Genomic DNA, 27082 nt, shown 5'->3' with positions numbered 1-27082 from the left:
CGACTGAACCATAAAAGTCAACAGAGCAGCAAGCATGCGACGGATATCTACTCCAGTGTGACTATGCAATTTAAAGTTATTGGGTACAACAAGGACTCCACCAACTAAACTGCACAAAGATGACGCCAGCGGCAGACAGCATCATTCGGAAAATTGGTGTATTGTGTACTTCTATTACGATTCTGATGCTCCCTTTTTCTAAGATCTCCTTCACTTACTATGGCAGCCGGGGCGCAGTGCGGCTTTCGACTGTGGAAGAGGGTATCTTTTAGCCGGAACGTAGAGTACCGTGCTTTCATTCGCAGACGATGCTGACAGCACCAGTTGATCACCAGTTGGCTCGCTTTTGTTGGGTAAATTATTCTATCGTAATTGGATCGTGCTACGATTCGCCACCGCTTGTTGAGCTTGGAAGTGGCTTCTCGGAGCCCAATCTGCATATAGACGAAGAATTGAGCACTTGTGAAATTCGCGTTCACTTTAGTCGCCTTTTAGTATGAGAGGTACGAACTAATGTTTGGCTGTCATTCAAACTTTTCATATATTAGGCTGATTGTTTACTGCTAGATTGAAGAAGTGAGGGGGAATAGTAAAGTAATTCCACCAAGATTAGTCTGAAAATCTTTAAAATCGTGCCCCACCATCATCGATTCCAATGAACCTTTACACGTTTCACCGGTATGGAAGACTTTTCCACGGTAAATCAAATCATTTTGATCCAAGAGCAATTTTTAAAATGGTGTAGAAGTTTTAGCATGCTGCAATTTTAAGTTGATAAATAAACAATTTCATAACACAAAAGCGGTCGGATTTAACCCCACCGCGTCATTTTCCAATACGACGCCATTTAAAAAAATATTTTAAAAAATTGAATTCGATTACAATTTATAGTTATAAGATTACAACAAAAGAGACTGAAATTACGGGAGGTATAAGGAACTGAAAGACGAGATAGTAAAGTAAAAGTGTATTCAACTATCTTGACAAATGGCAAAATAATGTTTAAAAACCATTAACGGCAAAGATCATAAAATAATCTTTGTTTCTGTCGCTTGTGTAAAATACAGTGTAATAAAGGTCGTGACGGCACTTGGACTAATAATTTAATTCTAATGATCTTCACCGCAATCAGTAATCCATCAACCAGGTCACAGTTCCTAAAAATTGTCTTCTCAGTTGTAAGTAGCGGTTTGTCCACTACTCGGGTTCTTATATAAATTAGCCCGGCAGACCTCATTGATAGGGCGGCCAAGATGTCTCTACCGGTAATTCCGGATTTCCGTAGCCACAAAGAAGAGACTAATTTTTACCTTGTCCTTAACCTTTCTTCTGACTGTTGCTGTTGGCGGATAGGCGGGGGATTTATTCCGCATTTTTGACCGGCCGGTATGTTCACGGAAATTTCGTGCAATACCTTTTCACTTTCGCACACGTGGGTGATTTTTCTCGCTTCAATAACACTAGCGGGCTGGTTTCTTTCAGCAAAAATATCGTTTTTCACCGGAGCTCTTTGATACCGCGACGTCCTCTTTTGTTGAGATTGGAATCGATCTTCTCGTGCTTCACCGCACAACCAAAACAAACCAAAACGTTCACAACAACAAAATCAAACAAAATTTAGAGGTAAATGTGAACGCTTATGCGGCACTGGTGAGCATATGTTACCAAAACAAATACACTCTACGGAGAGAGTAACTAAAAATAGGTACATTCAACGGCTCTAGAGCTCAAAATTTATGGCTGGAATTTATGTAAATAAAGTAAGCGACTGTCAAACACGAACGAGCTTTGGGAGAATCTTTTGGGAATCCAGTTTCTTGATATCTTTTACTAATAAATTCTTCAATATTTTGTGTGATGGAGGATAATTGTTTGTTCAATAAACCAATCTGCACATACAGTCTCCCGAGAAAATGCTCCGTCAGTCGGTAAACAGCAAAACTATCTAAGAAAGAGTTTCAGCGAATGAATACTTCGCACGAAAAAATATTCACTGAAATATGAAATTTTCACTAAAACAAACGTTTACGTTAAAAAATTTAATCACAATTTTTTTTTAGTCGAAAGAGAAAGGAAACATTTTTTCCACCACTTTTTCACCTAACACTACGGCGGAATACAACAAACCCTTCTCCAGGATGGAACTCACTGCCACCCTCAGGACAGCACGCGGAAAATCGGTTGGCCCCGACAAAGTAGGGTGCCCAATGTTAAGACATCTACCCCCAGGCGGAAAAAGGCACTCTTTGATACCTTCAATAGAATCTGGGTAGGTGTAACCTTCCCAGACGACTGGAAACTTGCTTATATATTCTCAAAAAGAGTAAAGGTACACGATCCCAGAGCGACTTCCGTCCCATAAGCCTTCTATTGTGTACCGTAAAGATTCTAGACAGAATGGTGAATCGACGACTTATTACATGGCTGAAAGAAGGTAAATTTCTTGATAACCGCTAATTCGTCTTCCGGAAAGGATTTGGGATAGGAATCCACATCCTTGGGGAACTGATTGAAGAAGTGAGGGCGAAAAACTTACATGTCGACATCGCCATCTTATATGTGGCGAAAGCCTACAATACAGTGTGGCGCGAAAGAGCTCTGCGAGAGCTGTACCTATGACCACAGAAATCACGGATCATTCATTCAAACCTACCTAAAAGACCGACGATTCCAGGTATACATCGGTGGCAAACTCTCCGACGAACGAGAGTCCAACAGAGTCTTACAAGGATCAGTGCTTGCAGTAACGCTATTCCCAGATGAACTCAATATTCGCTTCACTACCCAAAGAAGTCTACGTGTTCCTCTACACGGACGACATCATCCTAAATGTCTTAGGAAAAATGATCCTCCGTACCCGAATCTCCCAACAAGCCGCCATCAACGCTGTCGGACGATAAACTCTTGCCACCGGCTTCTAAGTATGCTATCACTCACTGCTGTGGATCCTTCCACCTCGCCAACGCCGAGGCCGACCTCGTTGAACGGTGCTCAGATACCCTTCCGGAAAGAGCCGAAAGTGCTTGATATCACACTAGACAGGAAACCGACTTTCGTCACACACTTCCGTCAAGTAAAGCGGTATTGCGAGAGTTGAAAGCGGTTGGTCCGAAAGATCTGCTCCCGCCACTCCTCAAACAACAGAAAACAGCAATCAACGTAAGCCGCGCTTTAATCTACTGCACGGTATCGAATTGACCTGTCGCAACCTAAACGGACCTACCGCCCATCGCCCGCCTACACCGGGTACCTGGAACGTCCCGAGCCATGACATCGACTACAGCCTATCCCTGACCGTCAAAGCAGGCGACCACCCTAACCGCATCGGAGTCCACCATCACCAACTAGTCAATCGGAAATATTTACGCCATCTTCAAATATTCACCGATGGATCCAAGGCCGACGATGGGGTAGTAGCGGGGATCAGTGGCTTGGAGAGCGGTCTCTTTTCGTGGTCAGTCTTCTGCGTAGAGGCTGTAGCAATGCATAAAGGACTCACCGACTCCCCGACAGTCATCTTCACCGTCTTAAAGGACATCGAAGCCCCTTTCTGTACATGCCATTGAAGCCTATCGCGACCCACTACTGACCATCTGCTGGGTCCCAGGCCACAGCGGCATAAAAGGGAATGTCGACGCATCAACATCAATTAAGAGTTTAACACATGTATTAAATCCAGTTTCATCAACCACTAGCGAAACTCCCAAGGCCATACGCAGAAATTAAAGGCTCCCCCGTCGTATGGACCGACCGCAACAACCGGAGAGAGCGTAAGATCCTTTCGCGGCTTCGAGTTGGCCACACCAGATTGACCCACACATAAACAATAACCAACAACCCCATCCCAAAATGTACTTCTTGTAACATGCGCCTGACTGTCAAGCACATCCTGTGCAACTATAAAGAGCTTGAGCTTGTGCGACCACCCCTGGCTGCTACTCCGTTATTGATCGGGACTAGCTGAAGTTGCATAGGGAATCAGTAGATAATTATGCTTGGGATTGGCGAAACATCTTTCAATGTGCAACTCCTGGTAATCAATACCGGCGCCGGCCAGGCCCGAACATAGATCGCGGAAGGAAAGGGAAGGAATTGTTAGTCCGATACTTGCTTTTGCTAGAGGCCGTATATACTACTGCGCACTCCACAAGTGCCACGGGAGGAGGATCTTTTTGTTAGTAGAGTATAGAAGTTGGCTATACTTCTTCTTTACCGACGCCAGAGAGGTGATTCCACTACCTGGACTAGATATCGATCCACCAATTTCATGGACCGGCGACCAACGGCTTTACTTCCCTTCCGAAGGAAGACGTGACCACAGATTTTTTCACCTCAGAAAAATCTCAACGACCTCGGCTGGAATTGAATCCAGGCCAACTGGAATGAGTGGCGGTCGCGCTTACCACACAGCCACCGGCGCCGTCAAGCACATCCTGTGCAACTATAAAGAATTCGAAAACCTACCACAACAATACGACATGCCGCGATCGATCAGAGACTTCCTCTCGTACGACTCTGTCCAGGAGGAAGTGTTGACATCTTTCATGCCAAGGATGCCGGAATATGCAACGGCATCTAACGACGCAGCAAACCAGATGAAAACCGAACGCGAGCCCTCCGCCACACTCTTTCGAGTTGTGGGAAGGTTTCCCACGGGCCATCGAACAACCAACCCTGCACAAATATCACACTAACTTTAGACGGATCTTCGGAGAACATCTATAAAAAACGAACAAAAACATAATTTCATAAAAAAATCCAGTGTATTGTGGGGTAACATAAGGTCTATTTACCCTAACTCATCTTAACACCTCTATTCTCAACACATTAGAACACATTAGTTAGAGTAGTGTCTGCTATCTCTATTCAGCGCATTAGCTTAAATGGTAGGATGAATAAGGGTGTGTTGTACTCGATTTTTCACTTCGCTGAAACACGAGTATTTTACATTTTCCAGGCCAGAATTTTCGTTGTATTACTTCTTAGGAACGAAGCAAAGATGTTGAAATCTATTTAAACTCAATCCAAAGACTGTTTGCCGAGCTATCAACGAACGCCACGACACTGACGAGATGGTGAGCTAAGGGTAATCGAGAGAAATCTTTAGCAGCGTACGAAACGTGAGTACGGCGAAAAAGTACTCGTGGTATCAGCACATTACCTGTTTGTGGATTTCAAAGTAGCGTTCGATTCGAATTGTGACAGATAATGCATAAACATTCCGCATAAACGAGAACAATAAATGGATTATTTGTATTATTGTTTTTCCACAATTAGTCATATTGTGATCCGAACACACCATACCGTAAATTGTTTCTGTCATTTGAGGTATTGTTTTCAGCCAAATAACCATTTGGGGAATATGCAGCCCCCTGCTAGGCAGCCATTTTGTCCGAGCCAACATCTGCCTTTGGTAAAATCAAAACAACCCAATGCTATTGCACGGGCGACGTGGGCCTAGATGCAGCTAGGCCCATCATATGTTGACTACTGTCAAAGTCCGTAAATCTCCATAGCGGATGACAGGAGTGACACCCTCCTGGGAATATGACGTTAGGTTATGTTACAATACAAAAGCGACGATTTTTTTCGAACATTTTTTTCGTGGACTACACATATACAATGCCACAAATAGTCGCATAGTTCCGAGTTTCTACTCTTTCTCGTATAGTTCAAATCTATTTTTCTGGTGAAATACTATACAAATAAAAACGTATAAATCTACGGTGGGATTTTAACGAATAATATTGGAAATAAATATAGTGTGTTTTTATTATTATGCTGACCATGGTAACCATAGGTTACTATAATGGAACAATAACACTTATTGTGAAAACATGAATGATCAATTTAGAAGAAGCGTGCAGAAACTACTTTATCGACGCTGTCAAAAGGGTAGGCAAAAGTAAAGAACCTTACAATGTTGGTATTTTGCGCATAGTTTATCACATTTGTAATGCTCGCGTGTGGTTTCGACTCTATCGATATGAAATATTTGTGAATTGATTACATGCCATCTGGAAAGTGTCGAGTTGAATGTTGACATCAGTGGTACTGCCGCTTTATCCAATTGAGCTATTTCCGCTATGCAAAGAACACAATTTGCTTCATATTATTGTGGGCTCATCCCACTATCTTGAGCTGAGCAAATCGGAATTAGCTAGTACCAATAATTATGAATGGCATAATGAATAACCATGACCATAGGAGAATAAAAACATACCATATCGCATATGGTTGAAGCTACCATGCAGGATGTGAACTTGTTCAAATACTTATTAATTCGAGTTGTTAATTTTATGACAAACAGAGACAAGTAATCATCAGGTAGTACAGTAGTACCCCAGATTGTACCATTATTTTGCCTAATTTATTCATCATTTTTGTGCTTTTACCATAACATAAATTATGTGCTTAACATTCTGACAATTTATTTTAACAACCCCACATAGCTAAAAACCATTTGACATAGTCCGAACAATAAACCTGTGTTGTGGGATATAGTAACCATTAGAGGTGTTGCTTTTGTAATGTTCCTTCAATATAAACTTAGATTTTATTCAATGAGAATAACAATAGTTCTACAATATCCCCAAAAGTAACAATGAATTATATGATTAAACTGGAGTAAAACAATATCCAGTACCATATGTGATATTGTTCATGTTAATGGCCATGCTAATGGTTCGAATGTTAAACAATATCTGATATGTTACTATGTTTTAATTGCCGCAAGGTTCTACTGTATCGATTTTATTGACTATTTTCGGTAAATTTAAGACTAAGAGAAACGAAAGCAAATGAAGTAGCAATATCTGATATGGTTTCGTTACTGAACAGATTACATAGATTAAATAGACATTACGTGGGATTGTTGAGATATATTATAATGTACTAGGACATTCTCTCGTGTAAATATTTAGAACATAAAGCTCATTATTTCTATTGCTATCATTTACATTAGGTTGGCCGAAATATTTTTGCAAATTGAGAGAACTATACATATCTGGGATTGAACTATTATGTGATATTGTAAATGTATAGAGTACTTATCCCAAGTAGCAATTTTTGTTTCAGTAACTATTTCATAACCAGTTGGTATCCAAAAATAGGTGCTGTTGCAACTGACATCTAACTTCCTGCGCGACCCAAAAAGCGCAGTTTTAGGCCGATTTTCAACATAATTATGATTGAGCAAAATTGTAAAAACTAGTTCCCGTTTCGTTGCGATAACGATTCTGGAATAGCTAAATGAATTCATATTGTTGTCAATATGTTGAATGTAGATCGCAACAAGATTACTTAATGATACCTTTTTGTCGTTGACCTGGACTGTCAATCGCAACTGAAAAGTAACATATTTTCATGCAATTAGTTAAGATTATGTTACCAGTGGAAATGAAAATGAAGACCAAGTCAAAATACATGTTGATTATTTAAATATTAACAGTAGCGTCATTCTTCATATCAAAAAGTGCCAACGAAGCATCAAATTTTACTGCGCATCAGTGTATATCGAGAGATATTTTATTCTACTTCTTGCTATTTCACGCGCTCTTGGTGAAACCAAATTATAAATAGTATTTTAAACAATTTTTCAAGGGGAAAACCGAATCATATTAGAAATTTACGGTTATTTAATAAAACACACATTAATCATAAATCAGGAACATAAATTGCCTCAACGGTAGACTTTTAAACATGTTCGCGAGCCGGTTGAGGTTTTATTTCCAATACAATAGAAAATGATGCATATAAGCAACATGGCTTTCAAGCCATCCAGGGCTAAATTCAGGATGTGATTTTGGTAAATACGAAACAAGGTGCTTTTCGAACAAGTTTATATCAATGAGCAAAGATTTTTATTTGTAAATAACTATTATTCCAGCATACGTTTTGCTCCATCGAACAATTTTTAGTTCACATCAAAACATACCTTTCCTTAATATGGCCCTGTGCTAGACTATTCTAGTTGAAAATGCTCTAGTCGTATTCTTGTCATACGCACGTATCAGACACATGTCATCGTTATACCTTGAATCACAAACTCACACGTATTTACGAAAGGCATTCGCAACACTGAATTGACCAATTCATAACTAAAGTTCAGCAAAATAATAATTAAGTTGTATTTTTGTTTGCATTACGTTGCGAAAATTCACCGATGACACTTCATGCGCTACACTTCATATTATACAGGCGTCGAACTGTACGGTGGCGCCAACTATAACATGTTCGGTGTATCGGAAAAATGTAAACATGTGACATGAATGATTTTAACGAAATCTTTCTGTTGCCGCATTAATACCAATAGTTGAACTATTGGGTTATACTCCTATGCGAAGCACAGGGAAATATTATTACTAGACACATTAAAAATAAACGATTTCCACTAAAATAGGAGCTATTTTATGCCAACGGCAAATCAAATGTATTTATACTTGCGCATCTTACAAAAATGAATGGATGGGAATAAGGACTCAATGGTTGTAGATACTGATATTGGTAATAACGCAACCAGTGGTACACATATGTTCCGTTAGTGAACCACGAGATTACAAATTAAAATATAAATTTAGTCGCAACTTTGATATTTTTTTTAAATAGGTATTGAGAGTATTTGATTGCTGCAATATTTTTCTCCTTAGTAATACATTTATCGATAAAGGGTACTTTCAACGTTTTATTTTTATTTTGGATTATATGACGATTGAGTTGGCATGTAATCATCAATTTTTTTCATTATTTCAGTTTTCATTATCTTATGAATTATTACAAATGGCAGTCCATTGAACCAAACTTTCACTAGTTCACCTTTTTAGTCACTTTCTCGAGAATGTGAAAAACGTATTCAATGATGGCATCTAGCTCATCAGTTGTTGCGATTATGAAAGACTTATTTAACCTCATAAATTCGAATGGTATCGAAGCGCAAGAGCAGGCGGTCAATCGACATTACTCCTTTTCAATATGATTCATTTTTCGAACTTGGTTTCAATAAATCGATGGTCGGCCGCATGACTTATTACATCACTAAAACTGTGACTAAAGGTGTTGCAAACCTTGTACCGCAACATTTTGAAACAGGCAGTTCTCTACATAATTTCTGAAGAAAAATGCAAAATTTTTAGGATACTACGGAGTTTCTAGGATATCTTTAAGCCACACATCATACCGACAACATCGTCTAAAAAAGTAATTGTTTTATGTAAAATATCAAAATTCGAGAAGGTAGTTCAAGCGTAGAGTTTTCATGAAGGATGCAACAAAAAAAATAAGGATACTACATCAACTCATTTGGTAAATAATCTCAATTGTAAATTAAATGTTACAAAATACCTATTATACCGCCGCACGAATTGGAAAAAATGTTTTAGTGGAACATTTTTATATACTTTTTGGTGAGAAAAGCCTAGTGGGTCTAAAAATGCCGGAATTCTTACATTCATAGACAAAATTTCATTCAGCAAAACAATTAAAAATATTTTTTTTAAATTAACATATCATGGACTAGTATTTCCAGACGCTGCACATATTAAACAAGGAATTCGCTTAATAGTATTACTCCTAAGATCACACTATTTTATTTTCGGAAGGTACTCTAAGTAAATGATTTGTTTCAAATCGTATTACTCGTTCCACCCTTCTTGTTCTTAGTTCCGAAATTGTTTTCTAATATATTAATTGGATAATCTGTGTGGAAAGGATTTAATCGCTTCGTTTTAAAATCAGCAATAACATACATGCTATTTGTTTATATTTTTCCAAAAAAATTATAGTTGGCGCCACCGTACAGTTCAATGCCTCTATAATGTTAATTGGAGCGCATGAAGTGTCGTCGGTGAATTTTCGCAATGTAATGCTAACAAAAATACAACTTATTTTTCGTTTTGCACAGCATTAGTTGTGAATTTGTTGATCCAATGTTGCGAAAGCATTTTATTAATACATGTGAGTTTGTGCTGAAAGGCGTAATGATGGTATGTGACGGATACATACGTATAACACGAATATGACTTTGTAAACTGAAACGTTTTCAGTAAGAATCTTGGTGTTGGACAAATGTGAAATTGTCAAAATATATATCACAAAATCAAAATCGTAACTAAATTTCAACAAATTCTGCAGCATCAACTATCAGTTCAGAACAATCAATGAACATGTTATAGCTGGCAACATAAATGACTATTTGGTGACAAAAGATGTTATTAAATAACCTTGATGTTATCTATGTTCAACCAGTGCAACAAAAATAACTTTAATGTTTTCTCGTTGCAACATAGTTCGGACTTAGACGATTAAAACTTGTTGCGATTTGCTACTTGGGATGCAAATGGTTACAACAGAAATAAGACATTTATGTTCTAAATATTTACAAGAGATGGGTTCCTAAACACATTACAATATATTGCAACAATTTCACATAAGGTCTATTTACTGTTTTGGTAATAAGCGAAACCATTTCAGAACCATTAACATGACCATCAACATGTACAATATTACATATGGTTACAGTACTGGATATTGTTCTTCTGTCATTTAACCATTCAATTCGTCGTTACTATAGGGGATATTGTAGAACTGATGTTATATTCATTGAATAAAATCAAAGTTTAAATTGTAGGAACATCAAAAGCCTGTAAAATATCAACTCTGATAGTTACTATATCCCATAGCATAGGTTTATTGTTCGGATTATGTCACAAATGGTTTTTAACTATGCGGGATGGCTTTTCGACAAGACTGATTAAAATGAATTTTACCGTACCGTAAACCGGGGTGACATTGATCACTTTTCGAAGTAATCATTGCATATTTTTAGACGTAACACATTTTTTTTAAGTTTAATATTTTTAAACCATGTACTGATGTATGGAGAACAAGATTGGATGGTTTTACCTAAAATTGTCCGCTTACAGCTATTTTTCCAAAAATGATTTCAAGTTGAAGTCCGTTTTCGTATTCCGGGGTGACTTGGATAACCTGCATGTTCACCCACATTAAGTTATTGATGTCAATGTTTTTCATTTAAATGTTTGTTTAAACTAATTCTGGAAAGATACTCATTGTTAAATAGATGTTAATTGGTATTATACAAAGTATTTCAATGAACTGCAAAATTCGAGTAACCAAAATTTATAATCGAATAAGTTGTGTTCAATAAAATAAATAAAAGATTCTGAAAACCTTTAAAACTGCTAAAATTGTTTTATTTCAGTGCTTTACTGCCGTTATAATCATATTTGTCCCATGTTCTATGGGATTCTCTATATACATGGGACAGTTATGCGTAGAACGGCAGTTTATCAATGAACAAAAAGTTTCATCCATTTTAACACGTTGGAATATTGAACAATAAAAAAATGTTGCGAATTTTAGCCTAAAATAATTTGAAATAATTGCCAACTAGTTTCACAAAAAAAGTATTTAAAATAAACAAACTCTTAAAACTAAATTTGGCGCATCCCAATCTAAAGAAAAATAAAAACTCACTTGTAATTTTTTACTCTTGCTCAAATCTGAGATTTATTTGTTTTATAAAAAAATAGACACTATACGAAGCTTTGTAAAAATAAAGTAAAGTCAAATTTCGGTTTTTTTTGTAGTTTTTGTACCCAAAAACCGAACAATATACTTAAAAACTATAACAAATCAGTATTTTATAAGTTTAGAGTAAAAATCATTTCAAATTAAAATGATTCGGTAGACTATTCTGGTTTAATAGGCGATCTACGAAAAAGTTTCGAGTGATCAAAGTCACCCCGGTTTACGGTATCTTAGGACACTAATCACAATCTACGGCTTGTGTATTCAGCTAAAACCTCGCTGTTTCCGGATGCCCATAAAATTCGCTCTATTCAAATCGCTGATATTCCCTGTTACTCTATAATATAAATTTAACGTGATCGTTAAATAATACAGTCTGTCGAATGATCGCTGCGTTTAAGAGAAAAAATTTTGTTTTGCAAAATGGGCTTGATTGTAACTCCGAAATGCATAAGCAACAGCTTTAGAACAATCACATCGTACAACAAAATTCATATTAAATTATTATCCATTCGTAAAAGTCACGACCAACCAATCGTCTACGCATCCGTTCGCTAGTTACCTAACATGGTATTGATTCTTTAAATCTATTTGAATACACTGCACACGTAATGTTTCCATTAGGCTTTGTGCAAATATTTCTTTTGTTGAGTAGTTGGTCGGTACGCAATTCTATCTTTTAAAAGCATTACTTTCTATTATATCATAGAACGAGGAAAAAATTGAATCATTATGTTTTTACACACAATGATTATTATTCGCTCAATAAAACTGTGATATGAAAATAATTTCTCCGTTTCAGCGAAGTAATCATAGCAGGGTATTATATTCTGCGCTCGTCTAGCGATATTCAACCACATTATTATTACCCGTTGTATGAATAGAGCTGCAAACGGCATAATGAATTGTCGGTGAGGAGGAAGCTCGGAAAACTTCTTCGCTAATTTACTCTGGGAAACGCTTGCTGCATGAGAAAATGAGCAGAAAAAAAACAAACTCCAACCCCAATCAAGTTCGTCTGTCCCGTTGAGACACGGTTCGTCGGTGATGGGGAAAATCGATTGGTAATCCTAATTGTGATGACAATGTTGCAGGAAAAAAATGTTCGAACGGGGGAAATTGAAAACGTACTGCCTAATGAATGGCAGTCGCTCGGCAACTTAGTCGTATGGTGTGTGTGTGTGTGATAAAAATATGGAAAAATTTTAAATGGAAAAATCGTTACAGCGTGCCAGCTAGATTGAATTTATTCGAGTGTAAAAAGGTACATAGCCACCGAAAAGTACGCTCTAAGCATAACGTGAAAAAAAAAATGACGATGAATTACATTCGAGTGACCCAAATGTAAGCGAAGCCTAACGATTTCCCCTGTTTGACAGCACCTTTTAATGGCAAGCCATTCGATTGTCGGAAAGGGTCGTGATTTCCTGGTAGTAGAATATTGACTTAATTTCCTGGCCTTTTGCATTTATTTTCTGTAGGTACACGGCAGACGGTGAGAGAGTTAATTAAATTAAGTTTAATAAGTGATATTCATAGTCAAAAATATATTTAGGACTGCCGATATATATCGAAAAAAATTATCACGTATAGAATACTACTCTAAACTATTGGAGCTTTTCGTGTAAGCTGAGTACACTGGCTTGAAAATATGCAGTCAAATTTTATAGTGTTTTCTTACTAATGTTACGATATGTTCTCTCATTCGACGAAGAACGCGGGAAACAATTTCTAGTATGCCCTTATTATGAAGGGATCCCCTTATACCTACTCAAAAACGCACAAAAATAGTAATTTTAAATTGTAGTGTCTACCAATTGAGCTTGGTTCTAATTCTGACAACAATGTTTTTTTTCTCTTTCCAGAGTAATTACCAATTATTTCGTTGTATCGTTAGCAATGGCAGACATGCTGGTGGCACTTTGCGCCATGACTTTCAATGCGTCCGTCGAATTATCGGGCAGGTAAGTGTTTGGTGAATCTTTTTTATGACATTTGCACATACCAGGGAATAACTGGGACTAACAACGATTCATATAACAGCAATAAGTATTTTCAGTGTTGAATGATTGTAAACTGTTTTCAATTCGTCGAAATTGCTTTGTTTTGTTTCGTAAGCTGTGAGTATACGTATAGGCAACGATGGTTCAAAGAACTACCCCTGTTATTTAAATGTCAACTGCAGCACGTGATTTACATGTCTAGTCAATTACGTCTCGCCGACATCAGATTTCCCTTTGCCGTTTGATGCTTCGATTTGTGGGATTTCGACTGATTGATTCAATTTATCAGTGAACATACATTCGAATTGCATATTTCAAAGATACTAACAACTCTCTGCAGAAACAAAATGATTTTTGAATTCGAACATTTCAATTTCATTACCCCTGACGCTTTATTATGTTCGGTCCTAATTGAATATGTTTTTCGACTTTGACTGTAATAGCACAGATGCGAAGATAAAATCGTGATAAAATCTGATAATAAAATATGTCAATTTGTCCTCTCACTCCTTTTTTCCCCCATCCTGCCAGGTGGTTGTTTGGACCGTTCATGTGCGACGTTTGGAACAGCCTGGATGTGTACTTCTCGACCGCCAGTATTCTGCATCTCTGCTGCATTTCCGTCGACAGGTGAGTAGCGCTGCTTTCGATAGTATAACTACATTGTCGGGGTACCTTTTCCGGGGCAGTCTGTGTGTGTGTGTTTGTGTATGTATGTGGGTTAATAATTGCATTTTCAGTTTCCGTTAAATGCGATTGGTGGGTTTTTTGTATCCGAAGCAGAAAGCCATTATCGTGGCGGATATGCTTGTGATAATTAGATCAATTTTATTTTGTGAAGTCGCCCATGGCAATCCGATATCATAAAAACCGAAAAAAATAATGAAGGTGATAACTACGATATGAAATAAATTGATGAACTTTTCGGACGCTTTATTTTGTTTGATTTTAATATGGTGCAAAAACTTGTGACGACCATTAATAGACCTTTTCGTATTCATGAAGATGATTGCACAAAAATGTATCGAATCAACGACAGAGGCCTACAAATAAATCAAGCTGCGATTTGTCGGTCACATCACAGTACCTGGATGAAAATCGAAATTTCGTCTTCATGATTCTATGTGGGGTACTGCACAGTTTATTCCAAATCGCAAAGTATGAAAGTGTGATGAGCCAAAAGTGTGCACAAAAGTGCAGCTCCATTGACCTGATAGATTTTCGACTTTGAAAAGTGTCAAAACAGACTGTGCTAGCGAAGTGCCTCAAAAATCCAACTGTAAAAGCAATATTGCGAATCTATTCTTAAATCCGTATTGCGATTTTTCAACTATGTTAAATTACGCGCCCATCTAAATTGCATCAGCGTGAGTGAGAAAATGTTTTGACGTTTGTTTTTGTTTCGGTTGCACTCCAATGTTTCTCATTGAAAGTTATCAATTAGCTTTGGTCCCGCTCTCGAAGGGACCGTTGAACATTGGGTTGAAATTAAAACTAAACTGAGGAATAGGCCCGCACCCTATTCCACTAGCCGGACGTGATATAAAATCGACTTCTCCGATTGACAACAGAACAAGAACTGATCCTTGAACTGATCTTTATTTTATTCAAATAATCTTACACAGTTATTGTGTTTATGGTTGGTGCCGTGTGCACCGCTTCATGGCTAGTCCTTCTTGGTGCCGGGTGCACCAGGATCGCTGACTGAGCGGGCGTCGGATGACGCCGCTCACCGTTTAGACCGCTACACAATGTTTTGATTTAGGAGAACTCGCATCGTCGCGTCCTCCAGTTCCTGGATTCTTCTGGAATTTCGCCTCCATCTCCAAATGATGATGGCAATAATAACTGCCGGCAACAGCAGGCCGTCTATGATGTATCCTGCTGCTTCGTGTGTGGATATCTCGTTCTCCACGGTGATATCGGAGCTCGCCTCGAATGGCCACATTGTTGTTGGTTGATGTTGCTATGAATGGCACCGCATTATGGCGGTACGATCGAAGTAGACTCTGGGGTCAGGTTCAAATTGTTGAGTGCGCATTTCTCACCGACAATGCGCTCGAATCGTTGCTGGGTGGTGCCTGCTCGCTGACAATGCTCGGGAGGGCACATTTTCCGCTGAGCTGAGATTTCTTGTCCAGCATTCCGTCGTTGGTTTCGATTATAGCGAAGTTGGGATTGCTGACTTTTCTTCGTATCATGTAGCAACTGATGGGTTTGCATTTGGCTACTTCCATTTTCTCCCCCCTTTGGGGCGAAGGCGTAGGCGACCGTCCCAAATGGCTTGAAGTGGAGGGTCTTCTTCGTGTTCTGATATTTGGTTGACTGGCCTTCGTTCGATGCTGATGTCGGTTTCTGGTAATTCGAGTGGTAGTGGAGCCAATAGCCGAATATTGCGCTTGTACACGTTGGGTCCCACGCGAACCGTGGCGACTCGTACGATTCCGGATGGGTACTAGTGACTATCCCCATAGGCCACTTTGCTACGGGGTTGTTGTCATCTCCTATGAGGACAATTTGTCCAATTTCCAAATTAGGCTGCCGTTTGGTCCACTTAGCTACGCAGCGCAGGTGTTGCAAGCATTCATCTTGCCACTTGTTCCAAAATTGCAGGGTTTGACGCTGAATGCGCTTCCAGGTTCCCGTTTTCGATCAGTTTGATTGGGATGAGTAGAGCCGTCATGGGTCTCCCGATGAGAAAGTGACCTGGGGTTAGCGGCTGTGGCACGCTGGGGTACAATTTTGCTGATTCGGGTCATCAGCTCTGCTAGCAGTTTCGCGCCTAAGAGCTCTTTCCGTGGAAGTGTGACGTCCTTCAGTGGAGCCACTGCACACAATAAATTCATGGATTCTTTTCCTTGCTCATCCTGGGCGTAAGCATAAATCGCACACCTATAGGCCAGGTTGGATGCATCGGAAAACCCGTGCAGTTCCAAGTGCACTGGATTACTAGGAATTACTTGGCGTGGTAGCTCCAAATCAGACAATTTCGGCCGCGTTTTCTTAAGCTGCAGCCATTCATGTAGCGATTCAGAAGGAATCTTGTCGTCCCATTTTTATTTAACTTTCCAAAGTCCTTGGAGAAGTATTTTAGCGGTGATGATTATCGGCTGCATGATGCCTAATGGATCGTACAGCCTCAATATCTCTGAGGCTAGTTGCCGTTTCGTCATGCTTTCTATTGTATTTACCTGATTGTCCGCGATGCAGCGGAATGTGTCGTCCTTTGGCGACCAAGCAACGCCCAGGGTTTTTATGATGTCATGATCTCCGATTCGTATTTCCTTCTCTAGATCCTCGTTAGACACGTCGGCGTGAATGTTGACATCATTGGATGCCCACTTTCGCAGGGGAAAACCTCGCTTCATCAAGGCTGATTCTAAAGCTTTTCGTTTTTCCAGTAAGTCGATTGTAGAATCTCCCCCCATCATAAGATTGCCCACGTAGAAACATTGCTGAATGGTGTCTGCAATTTCAGGCTGTTCAGGTCGAATTTCCTGTCCGACCTTGTATGTTACCGTTTTCAACCGGTATGCTTGAATTTCCTCAGACGGCGATCCCCGCCAAAAGATGCATCGCAACCACGAGTCCTCCTCGTGAATGTTTACCTGACGATACATCTTTGCAATGTCAGCGGTGACTACCTTGTCGTGGCATCGGAAATCCAACAGCAGATCAAATAATTCACGCTGAATCACGGGGCCACTGTGTTGGATATCATTAAGTGATAATTGTGTTGACGTTTTTTCGCTAGCATCAAAAACCACCCGCACCTTGGTTGAGGTGGAATCTGGTTTAATCACACAGGAATGTGGTATGTAGTACCCGATTCGGGAAGTGTCTCTAGGGTGGACAGCTTCCATGTGGTTCATCGAGAGATATTTCGTAAGGAATGCTCGATATTGCTCGTAAATTTTTGGGTGAAAGGCTGGGCGTTTATCCAGCGAAAGCAGTCGCCTTTTTGTCTGTTCGAAAGAATGGCCTATTAACTGAGCCTCGCGCTTTAGGGGTAAGCGCACTAAAAAATTTCCATCTGGCCCTATGGTTGTATTTTTTTCGAAAATGGTTTTCGCAAATATTCATGCTGTGGCAGGGCTTCGCTTCCGCAGAAGTCACTTCTTCCAGCGTCCAAAATTTCCTGAATAGAACTTCTAGGTTCCCACCGTTGTCATTGGCCTCTGGTATCGATTCGACGTTTGGCATCTTTGTTGTATTCGGGTTGGCGGTAACAATCGCCATGGTAACCTACCGAGGAGCTTGCAAAGAGGCTAATCCGCCAACTAGCCATCCAAGCGCAGATTTCTGAAATATGGGTCCGCTGCCAAGGTTAACAGATCTAGGTCCCATAATTTGAAAGAAGACTCGGAATCCGAGTAAAATTTCCACTGGTTGCTGCCGATAAAATCCAGGGTCTGCTAATTCAATACCTACTGGGACTTCTATGTCCTGCTTGCGCAATGTGATACTAGGCTGGTCCTCCAAGAGACGAGGGACCACCATCGCATCTATGATTGTGGCGAAGTTGCCACCTCTGCACACCAAAAAAATCTGAATTTTATCGTTGACGTAATTGCAAACATCACACAATTCAACAAACCGTAATTTACGAAATGACAGAACATTACCGTGTTCCATTTAATTTTACATGAAACATATACTTTACATGCGCAATGACTTAAAATTACACTTCCTACCATTCAGACTAAATGCTGTATGTGGAGTAAAATTACATGATTTACGAAATTAAACGTCATGTAAAATTAAAATCAAACGTAAAACTAAGTCATTTTTGATGCTCGTATATGTCATGGTCAGGAGACGTAAATTTACACTATTTTTTCTAGGTGTGTGGATGATATCGAGGTCGATATTTTTCGTTGTGCGGCTATGCCTCCGTTTATTTCACTTATGGTCAATGAAGTCTCTTCATACGGTAACTTGAGGGGGCAGATTAGGGCAGCATCCTCGGTTATGGTTTCGACCTGACTACCGGAATCTAGCAGGCACCTAATTTGGTAACATGCGTTAGCTCCCCTCACTTTTATGGTAGCGGTAGCCAGTAAAACGTAATTGTTATGTAGTCAATTCGAAGTGCTGGTTGAAGCCGTGGCCTGAGTAATCGATCCGTCGGTAATACTCTGCTTTTGATCTAGAGCTTTCTCTGTGTTCTCTAGGTGTAGTAGAGTGTGGTGCCGTGCACCGCATTCTTTGCAATTGACGCTGGAAAAGTGTTTCTTTTGTGCAGGGTGTCCCCACGAAAGACAGTTGTAGCACCGCCTCGCTGCCGCAGCAGCCTCCCATCGTTGTTTGATGGACAACTTGTTGAAAGGGACACAGTAGAAAATGCTGTGCCCTTTGCCGCCACAAGAGAAACAATTATGTTGTTCCTTTTGGTTTGGAGCCTTTGTGGCTGACGATTTTCACCGAACAGTTTTCGGCCTCTCAGGACGCGTGATCGATTTTCACGGAATGGTTTTTGGCCTCTCAGGGCGCACTTTTGCTGTTTAGATTTTCAGCCTTTTGCGGCTCACTATTGTTTGGTTCCGCCCTGGGGGCATTTCATTCCACTTGATCGTGAATTGTGGGACTTCTTGTCCAGCATTCCGTCGTTGGGTTCGATTATAGCGAAGTTGGGATCGCTGACTTCTCTTCGTATCATGTAGCAACGGATGGGTTTGCATTTGGCTACTTCCACTCATATAGCAACAACTCGACGAAATGCTAGGTTATTTCGAGATAGACAATGCACAATAACTACCGAAGTCGACTTTAAGGTTGAACAGAGAAAGGGCAAAAATCGAAAACGAAAAAAGCAGTTTTTTCCCACACCGTGTGTTAGATCTTCACAAAAATTAATCAGCTTATGTAGAATGTTGTTACAGTACTGCTGATTGATTTTTATGAAGATTTAATACACGGTGTAGAAAAAACTTCTTTTTTCATTATCGATTTTTGCCCATTCCATATAAGTAAACACAATCGTGTCAGTAAGCTGGTTGTAGAATATTTGTTTTCTATTCTTAAATTTACACTGGGCACTCACATGTGTTTATCAGAGATGGTCGGGTTCGGGTTTTATAAATTTAAACTTCTCGGGTTCGGGTCGGGTTCCGGATTTTGGACATTTTAATCTTTCGGGTTCGGGTCGGGTGCGTATTTATCAAATTTGGAATTTTCGGGTTCGGGTTTTGAACAAATCACACACGAACATTTCTTGACACTGTTTACAGGCTCTTTTTGTAGTAATTAACTTCCCTTCGTAATACGAATGGATGGCACATATAAGCGGCCGAAAATAATATTCGCAAGGAAAGAATATGCTTCGTAAAACTCGTTTCAAATATATTATAATATAAAAATCGAAAATTAACTTCAAGCGTAAAAATTGGACGGAGACTCTTCAGCATAGGAATCGCTTAAAAAATGTTCACCCACAAAACTCGGTAAGAGTGAGCCTCCAGCATAAAAACCGGTTAAAAATAAATAATTCATTCGCATCGTGATGTTCAAGATTAAAAGTCGGCTAACAAAAACTACTTTGTAAGAATCGGACATATTTTCTTCCGGTTTTTACAGTGAAGGTTTTTTTACCCGACTCTTGCCGAGGAAAGTCCCAGTCCGACTTTTATGCTTGAAGTGTATATCTGGTTTTTATATTCTAATATATTTGAAGCGGGTTTTACGAAGCATGTATTGTCCTTGCGACTTTTATGTTCTGAAGCTCATATAGACTTATTGAATTTTACCTCCTTTGAATCACCAGAAATCGTCATACACTCAGGTTTTTTACGCGGTTTTTTACGAGGATTTTTATGTGGATTTTCGAATTACGCAGATTTTCCAATTAACCCGCAAGCCCTTTTGAATGCAAAAGGTTTGAAAGATTTTCGGAAAAATGGAAGAGACGGGTCTGGAAGACTCCTTATGGCCCGCACTTCAACAATATAGGTATTTTCGGAATGCTCTTAACGAGTAGGTTCCAAAAAATGATTTTTGAAGCCATTTTGAAATCCAAGATGGCGATTTCCGGTTTCGCTATAACCCAATCAATATGAGTATTTTGGGAAGTTGAAGTTGTCGTACAAATAGTTTTAAGTTAAATTTACTTGAATTTTAGCAATGTGTTTAATTTGAATCATTTCAAGCCCCCAACTCACACCACATGCGTCTCTTTCTTCTCTCACTTCTATTCTCATCGCACTCTTCTGATTATGGTATTTTTTTTCTTCTTATATTCGAGGATGTTTTGAATGATCGCCCAGATTTTTCATGCGGGAATTTCGGTGAACCGGAAGTCGCCATCTAGAATTTCAAAATGAGGTCAAACTTCGAAATTTGTCTCCTATTCGTCAAAACCATACCGAAAATACTTGATTGAGTTGTAGAGAATCTCGCTAAGCCGGAAGTCGCCATCTTGGATTTAAAAATAGAGTCAAATTCAATTTTTCAGGGATAACCTTGCGCGGAAGATGCAGATTTGTTTTTTTTTTAATTTATTTCTGGCACTTACTTGTTAAGACCATTCCGAAAATGCCCATATTGCTGAGGTGCTGGCCATAAGCAGTCCAGACCCGTCACTTCCATCTTTCCGAAAATCTTAAGTCTTTTGCATTCAAAAGGACGTGGTAATTGCGATATTCGTGCAAAAAAAACTTTCAAAAATATTCTTAGTCTTTTGCTGAAGATTTTTTACGCGGATTTACGTATTATCGTGGTTTTTTTACGCGGATTTTCCAATTAACCCGGTTTTTTACGCGGTACGTATCCTCACGTAAAAAAACCTGGGTGTATATTAAATTGATCAAACCTGGTTTTGTATTATATTTGACTAGACTTACAACCTTTACACAAATCACTTGAAAAGTACATTATATTTTTTTATTTTGTAGCACCGTGTAATTAGGGATCCTTCCTTGTGCATCTTAGAGAATTAAGGTAATTTGAATGAAAATTTTGAAAACACACATTCCACGTGCATTTTTTAAACTTTTCGTCTTACTGTTGAATTTTACATGGAACACATGTTCAAATATGTCATCTGAAAACTGAGATGACCCTGTGATGATATTATTGGAAATGCATCTTAACTGTATTGGTATGCGCTTTTATAAAAAAGGCATCAAGGTCCAAAAAAATTCAAAAATTAGATTCGGGAAAAAGTCTCTCAAAGATCTCTTGAACTCTCGGTGGGGATACAAGCATAATGACTATTTTAACCTATAACGAATGTTTCAGTTGCTCATATTTACTCTATGCTGAGAACGCTTCAGTTGGAGTTTCAATGGGAGTCTTTTTCTTGGTGTTGGTTTGTATAAGACTCATTGGTCCATATCTCTGGAACGAGAATTTAAAACGAAACGATTCGCAAGCTTTAAGGATGACTGGGAAGAGATAGTATTGTAATCAACTGATTGCACAGCTTATCGACACTTATATAACCACTAATATATCCTAGACACTGGTCACTTCCAGTGTTCCGAAAGTTCAAAATCAGTTACCTATTTCTGCTTGCATTTACCGAAACCGACATTCAAATTCAACGCCTCCCGCATTCATTAACATTCCAACCGACTGAAATTTCATGCAGAATCGAATGCTTGTCTGCAGAGGAAATATAAATTCATTCACCGACCAAAGCATTCATTTGTTATTATGTGGACAATTCAAAGGCAGAGGTTAGCATCTTCTACATTTTCAAGCATAAGTGAATTGCGTAATCTATATCTGAGGCACTTTTGCTCAATAATTCCCCTCAGAGCTAACATAGAAACAAAATTCAGTTTGCTTCTTAAACCGAACATGTCCGCACCGGAATGCGCTGCGTTGGGAGAATGAATGACGAGGGAAACGAACCAAAAATTTCATTCATCGCAGCGGGCATGAATTGAATTTCGTTTTCTTTCAAGTTCACGCAGGGATATCAATTTTTAAGCTCTGCTCCCTTCTATTTACTTCAATGCAAACGAATACTTTGAAATATTTACCTATCTCATTCATCAGTACTCTCTCTATCGCTTCCTATTTAAGAGCTTGAAAGCACATGTTACCTTATCTGATCTTATCTTCTTTTTTTTAGTAATCGGTGATCAAGAAAACATATTTGAATTCCAAAACAAATTGAACGTTCCAATTTCCTGATAACTAATAAAGGTCCATAAATAAAATGGAAATACCAGATAATCTTGAGCGACATCCTTAAAAGAAGAAGAATGAAAACGAAAAGGTGAAACAGCTAAGAATGGAAAGACTCGAAAGTACATTAAGCGTTTTTTTTCTTTTTTATTAACGTTAATTGGTTAAGAATCTCTCGAGAGGTGATTGACTGTCATATTTGGAGAAAATTTGGGTTTTGTAAGTATTCTGATTATTAATCAACAAAATTTATCGTTACTATTGGTCGTTTGGTGCCTCTTAACAATCTTTATAACTTATTATTTGACACTTTATCCCTATCTCTTTTCATTTCGCTGCTGTTTAATACTTAACACAACATGACCTCACCACAAATGTTGTGGGTTCGAAATCGTTGTTTTTGCATACGAAACGATGTGATAAAAATAATTTTGTATCGAAACAAAAAGAGATAATTGAATAGAGTCAAAGAAAGAATTTTAGAACTTGCTGAGACGAATTATTTCCATGATAATAATGGTGACGTTTATTATTTACTATCTTAAGAAAATTAACGAAAATGCTAATAATAACACAAACTTTAAACAAATTTACTTTTAAAAGAATACTAAATTAATAACTGAAAGGTATTAATACATTTCTGTAAAATTTTCTGGCTTTCGAAAGAAAAGAAAAAAAAAGTTCAATAAGTGCCATACTTTTTCAATTAGAGCTTTCGAGCAGAAGTGGCCTTTGAATTTTCCTCGGATATGTCATTCCAGTGCACTACACGCAGCGATGCCAGATTTACAGACATGTCTGTATTTTACAGACTTTTGATGGCCTCCTACAGACGTAATCAGAAATCTACAGACTTTTAAAAGAGTAATAGTATTTAACAAAATTGCACTTGAATAATTTTATCCGAATACGAGTGATTCCTTCATAGTAGTTTACAAATTTCAAGCTACTTTTAAAGTAATAATCGAATCGTAGTTATACTGCCTAAGCTCGACCCTCATTAACAGAAGACAAAGATTAAGCCCGTACGATATTAAGCCTGTTCTAATGACTCTGCCACTTCTAGTTTTCCGATCTGTTTACTTCACATCCTTACTCTCACTTGAATACTATGGCTCTAATTTTCATAAATTTCCAAGAGGGTGACGTGACGTCATATTTTCGTAGCCAACATAAGAACTTTGCTTGTAACACAATGAACGAAATTAATTTTAAATACAAACGAGGAGCACTTTAGTTTACATCAAATCAGTTAAAGTATTCATTGTTTTCTTTTGTTTACTGCTACTATTGTTTGTTGATGACATTTTAAGTGATTTTGACGTTGTCAAACTGACCCCCATCGATCGGTGGAAAAGCGATGTTGCCTACTGTCAAACTCTGTATGTAGAGGTAGGGATGCCAGTTACCTGTAAATTTCCCTACCCAGTAATCTCTAGCTAATTGAATTACTTAATATCGGTAAGGTCACTAAAAGTTTATCGGTAGTTATCGGTAGGTCGGGTTGTAGTCCCAGAAACGTAGTGTTGACATAGAATTGTAAAATACTGAAAACACAGATCTCAGACCAAATCCAACCCAAAAATGAATGTTGAGTAGGATGTGCCCAAAATCAATAAAAATCGGTAGGGATAACAAAATATCGGTAGTTTTCCCTTGTTCGTCTGTGAATCGGTAGGGAAGACCAAAATCGGTAGGATTACCGATAAATCGGTAGGTCTGGCCACCCTGAAGAGAGCGCAAATGTTGTTGCATACAAAGAATAGGGAAAGAGACGAATAGTGTGAAGCCAAAAATATCTTATTGAGCAGACCAATCGTGCAATGTAAATAAACATTACTCATGCCTGAGTTAGAAGAGAAAAGTATTGTACATCTATCAAAAAAGAAATTTGAGTTTTCGTCAGAATTTAGTTCAATCGTGATTGTAAGGTGCATTCTAGAGTATATGTATGCGTAAAAACAAGCTTTAGAATTATTTCATCTCGTTGTTTCGAAATGCACATCTTTTGATAAACAAATCCAAAGATCGACGTACGGTTTGTTTTCAAAATATAATAGGAGTCATTTAAAGTGCTGCCTGTGGAAGCGGTTGCCAAAATTCTAGTGTTAAAATCATCAGAAAGGGAGTGTTGCCGTTTTGACTGATTTTCACTTTTCGTCTCTTTCCCTATTCTCTTTGGTTGCATACACCATTCGCTATTGGTAAAGCTCCCTGCGTAATTCACACACATACACGTGAACACGTTAAATTTATACCAGGACATAGCATGTATGAGATTGAGTAGTTTGCAGAAAAAATGGCGTCACTGTGTGTGGTGAAGTTCGTATAAACACTAATGAGACATTTGTGTAGAATATACCTTATCGGGCAAAAGCAGACAAACAAAATAGACTAACACTGATACAAGCGAATTTATTGTACTGTAGCATGTACACTCATTCAATTTGTTTCATTATGGATTAAGAAGTAGTGTTGGTATAATAAATTAATCTAATTCGGAATGTGCACTAAACAATGTGCATTTTTTGTCATTAGGGAAATATTTTGAGTGTACTCTATTGCTATAAATGAGAACAAATGAATTCTTTTTAACGTCCGATAATAAAAACTTTTCCCATTTTGCTCAACCAAAGGGCAATTGACTTCTACTTAAACCGTGTTTCCCGGTTTCTTTTGTTGTTGTGCTGGAAAACACCACGAAGCAGTTGATAATTAATGATGGGACGTAGGAAACTTTTCAGAACCTCCTTCAACTTATCTCCCATTCGTTAACGCCCTATCTTCTCCCCGACAGGTACTTTGCCATCGTGCGACCCCTCGAGTACCCGTTGTACATGACACAGCGGACGGTCGGCTTTATGCTGGCAAACGTTTGGATGCTGCCGGCGTTGATATCCTTCACGCCCATCTTCCTCGGCTGGTACACCACGGCCGAACATCTGGAAACGCTCAAAGACAACCCGGAACTGTGCATCTTCGTGGTGAACAAATCCTACGCCCTAATCTCCAGCTCGATCAGCTTCTGGATACCGGGTATCGTTATGGTGACGATGTACTACCGGATATACAAGTGAGTTGAATTACGTTGGTGACATTGCATGAAATTGTATAACCTCTCTTTTCAACTTACAACTGAGAGAACTTGTTTACATGTACTTAGAAAACTTTTGATTCGACCCCGTACAAGAAAATCGGGTCGAATTCTAACACCATGTAAACAAGCTCACTGAACTGTCATTTTTTGAGCATTTTACTTATATCACATCATCTTACAATGTCCCATTGATGGCCTGTTTAATTTTCGAATTCAGTTGTGATATATTGCCGAAAATGTTTCTCATTTCCGTACAAAACAATTTTTTTTTATCATCTATCAGGGAAGCCGTTCGACAGCGGAAAGCTTTGAGCCGCACCAGTTCCAACATCCTGCTGAACAGTGTCCAGATTAACAACTCTAACACGCTGCACGCAAACTACCACCGGAATCACCATTTGCGTGCGAGCGATTGTGATCTCGGGATCGACATGAAAGACATTCAGCACGACACCCACAGTGAGCTGAGTGATTTGGACGTAAGTAAACGAAGCAACAAAAAAAAATTAAATTTCTTTGCCTCACTTTACGGCCAAACGCATACTCTTCGGGGTGGGGGCTCATTTAGGATAAGAGCTCTCCTGTCGCAGCTAGTTAGCTGCTTACCAGAAAACATACTGCATTAGTCGTACTCGTACGGATGGCAGGGTTAATTAAAATCCGATTATCACACCTAGGGAGTTTGTCGTGCCGTTTAGTCTGTGCCAGGCCAGGTATTTATACATATGGGTACGGTTAGTGTGTGTCTGTGATGAAAATAAGGATGCCGGAAATGTGGCGTTTCAGCACCCACTTAGGAAATTGTGTGTTGAATGCTAACTGATGCTTTCAAGGTTAGGTCTATCGTTGATGGTTAGTAGGTTACTGGTGACGCAGTGTGTAACGATATCGTGACTGAGTGGTTCATTCTCGGTTCGTGCAGTAAGGAAAGAGGCTCAAAACAGTGTAGCCAACTGTATCGAAGATTAATTGTGTCAAGTGAAAAGAGAGTAATGCCCAGTTTACATTAGTGCTGGTTGCCATCTGCTGGTGCCAGCATGCTGGCAACCAGCACGCTACCAGCATAATGTAAACGCTTGCCAGCAGCTGGCACCAGCAGATGGCATGCGTTTACATTACGCTGGTAGCGTGCTGGTTGCCAGCATACTGGCATCAGCAGATGGCAACCAGCACTAATGTCAACCCTACATAAACAATCCGTGGGCGTGGCAACCCTCACGGATTTTACCGAACGCTAGCATAGAGTACTGAAAAATGTCGATGAATCTTGTCCTTCGTTAATATATGATCAACCGTTAAGAGA

At 38.9% G+C, this 27082-nt stretch overlaps 1 protein-coding gene across 1 annotated transcript in view; it reads left to right on the top strand.

Annotated features, from left to right (window-relative positions):
- LOC131695091 (octopamine receptor beta-3R-like) overlaps nt 1-26477 on the top strand; it is a 197195-nt gene extending 170718 nt beyond the window's left edge. The window contains exons 3-7 of the mRNA XM_058983619.1: nt 13413-13511; nt 14082-14180; nt 25480-25755; nt 26063-26258; nt 26457-26477. Of these exons, the coding sequence (XP_058839602.1) occupies nt 13413-13511; nt 14082-14180; nt 25480-25755; nt 26063-26258; nt 26457-26477 (691 nt within the window). The remainder of the gene's footprint in view (nt 1-13412; nt 13512-14081; nt 14181-25479; nt 25756-26062; nt 26259-26456) is intronic.
- The last annotated feature ends 605 nt before the right edge of the window (nt 26478-27082 follow it).

This window comes from Topomyia yanbarensis, chromosome 1 (genome assembly GCF_030247195.1).
Source record: "Topomyia yanbarensis strain Yona2022 chromosome 1, ASM3024719v1, whole genome shotgun sequence".
Classification (NCBI taxonomy): domain Eukaryota; kingdom Metazoa; phylum Arthropoda; class Insecta; order Diptera; family Culicidae; genus Topomyia; species Topomyia yanbarensis.
Note: the sequence above shows the minus strand (reverse complement) of the source record. Positions and strands in the feature narration are given on the sequence as shown.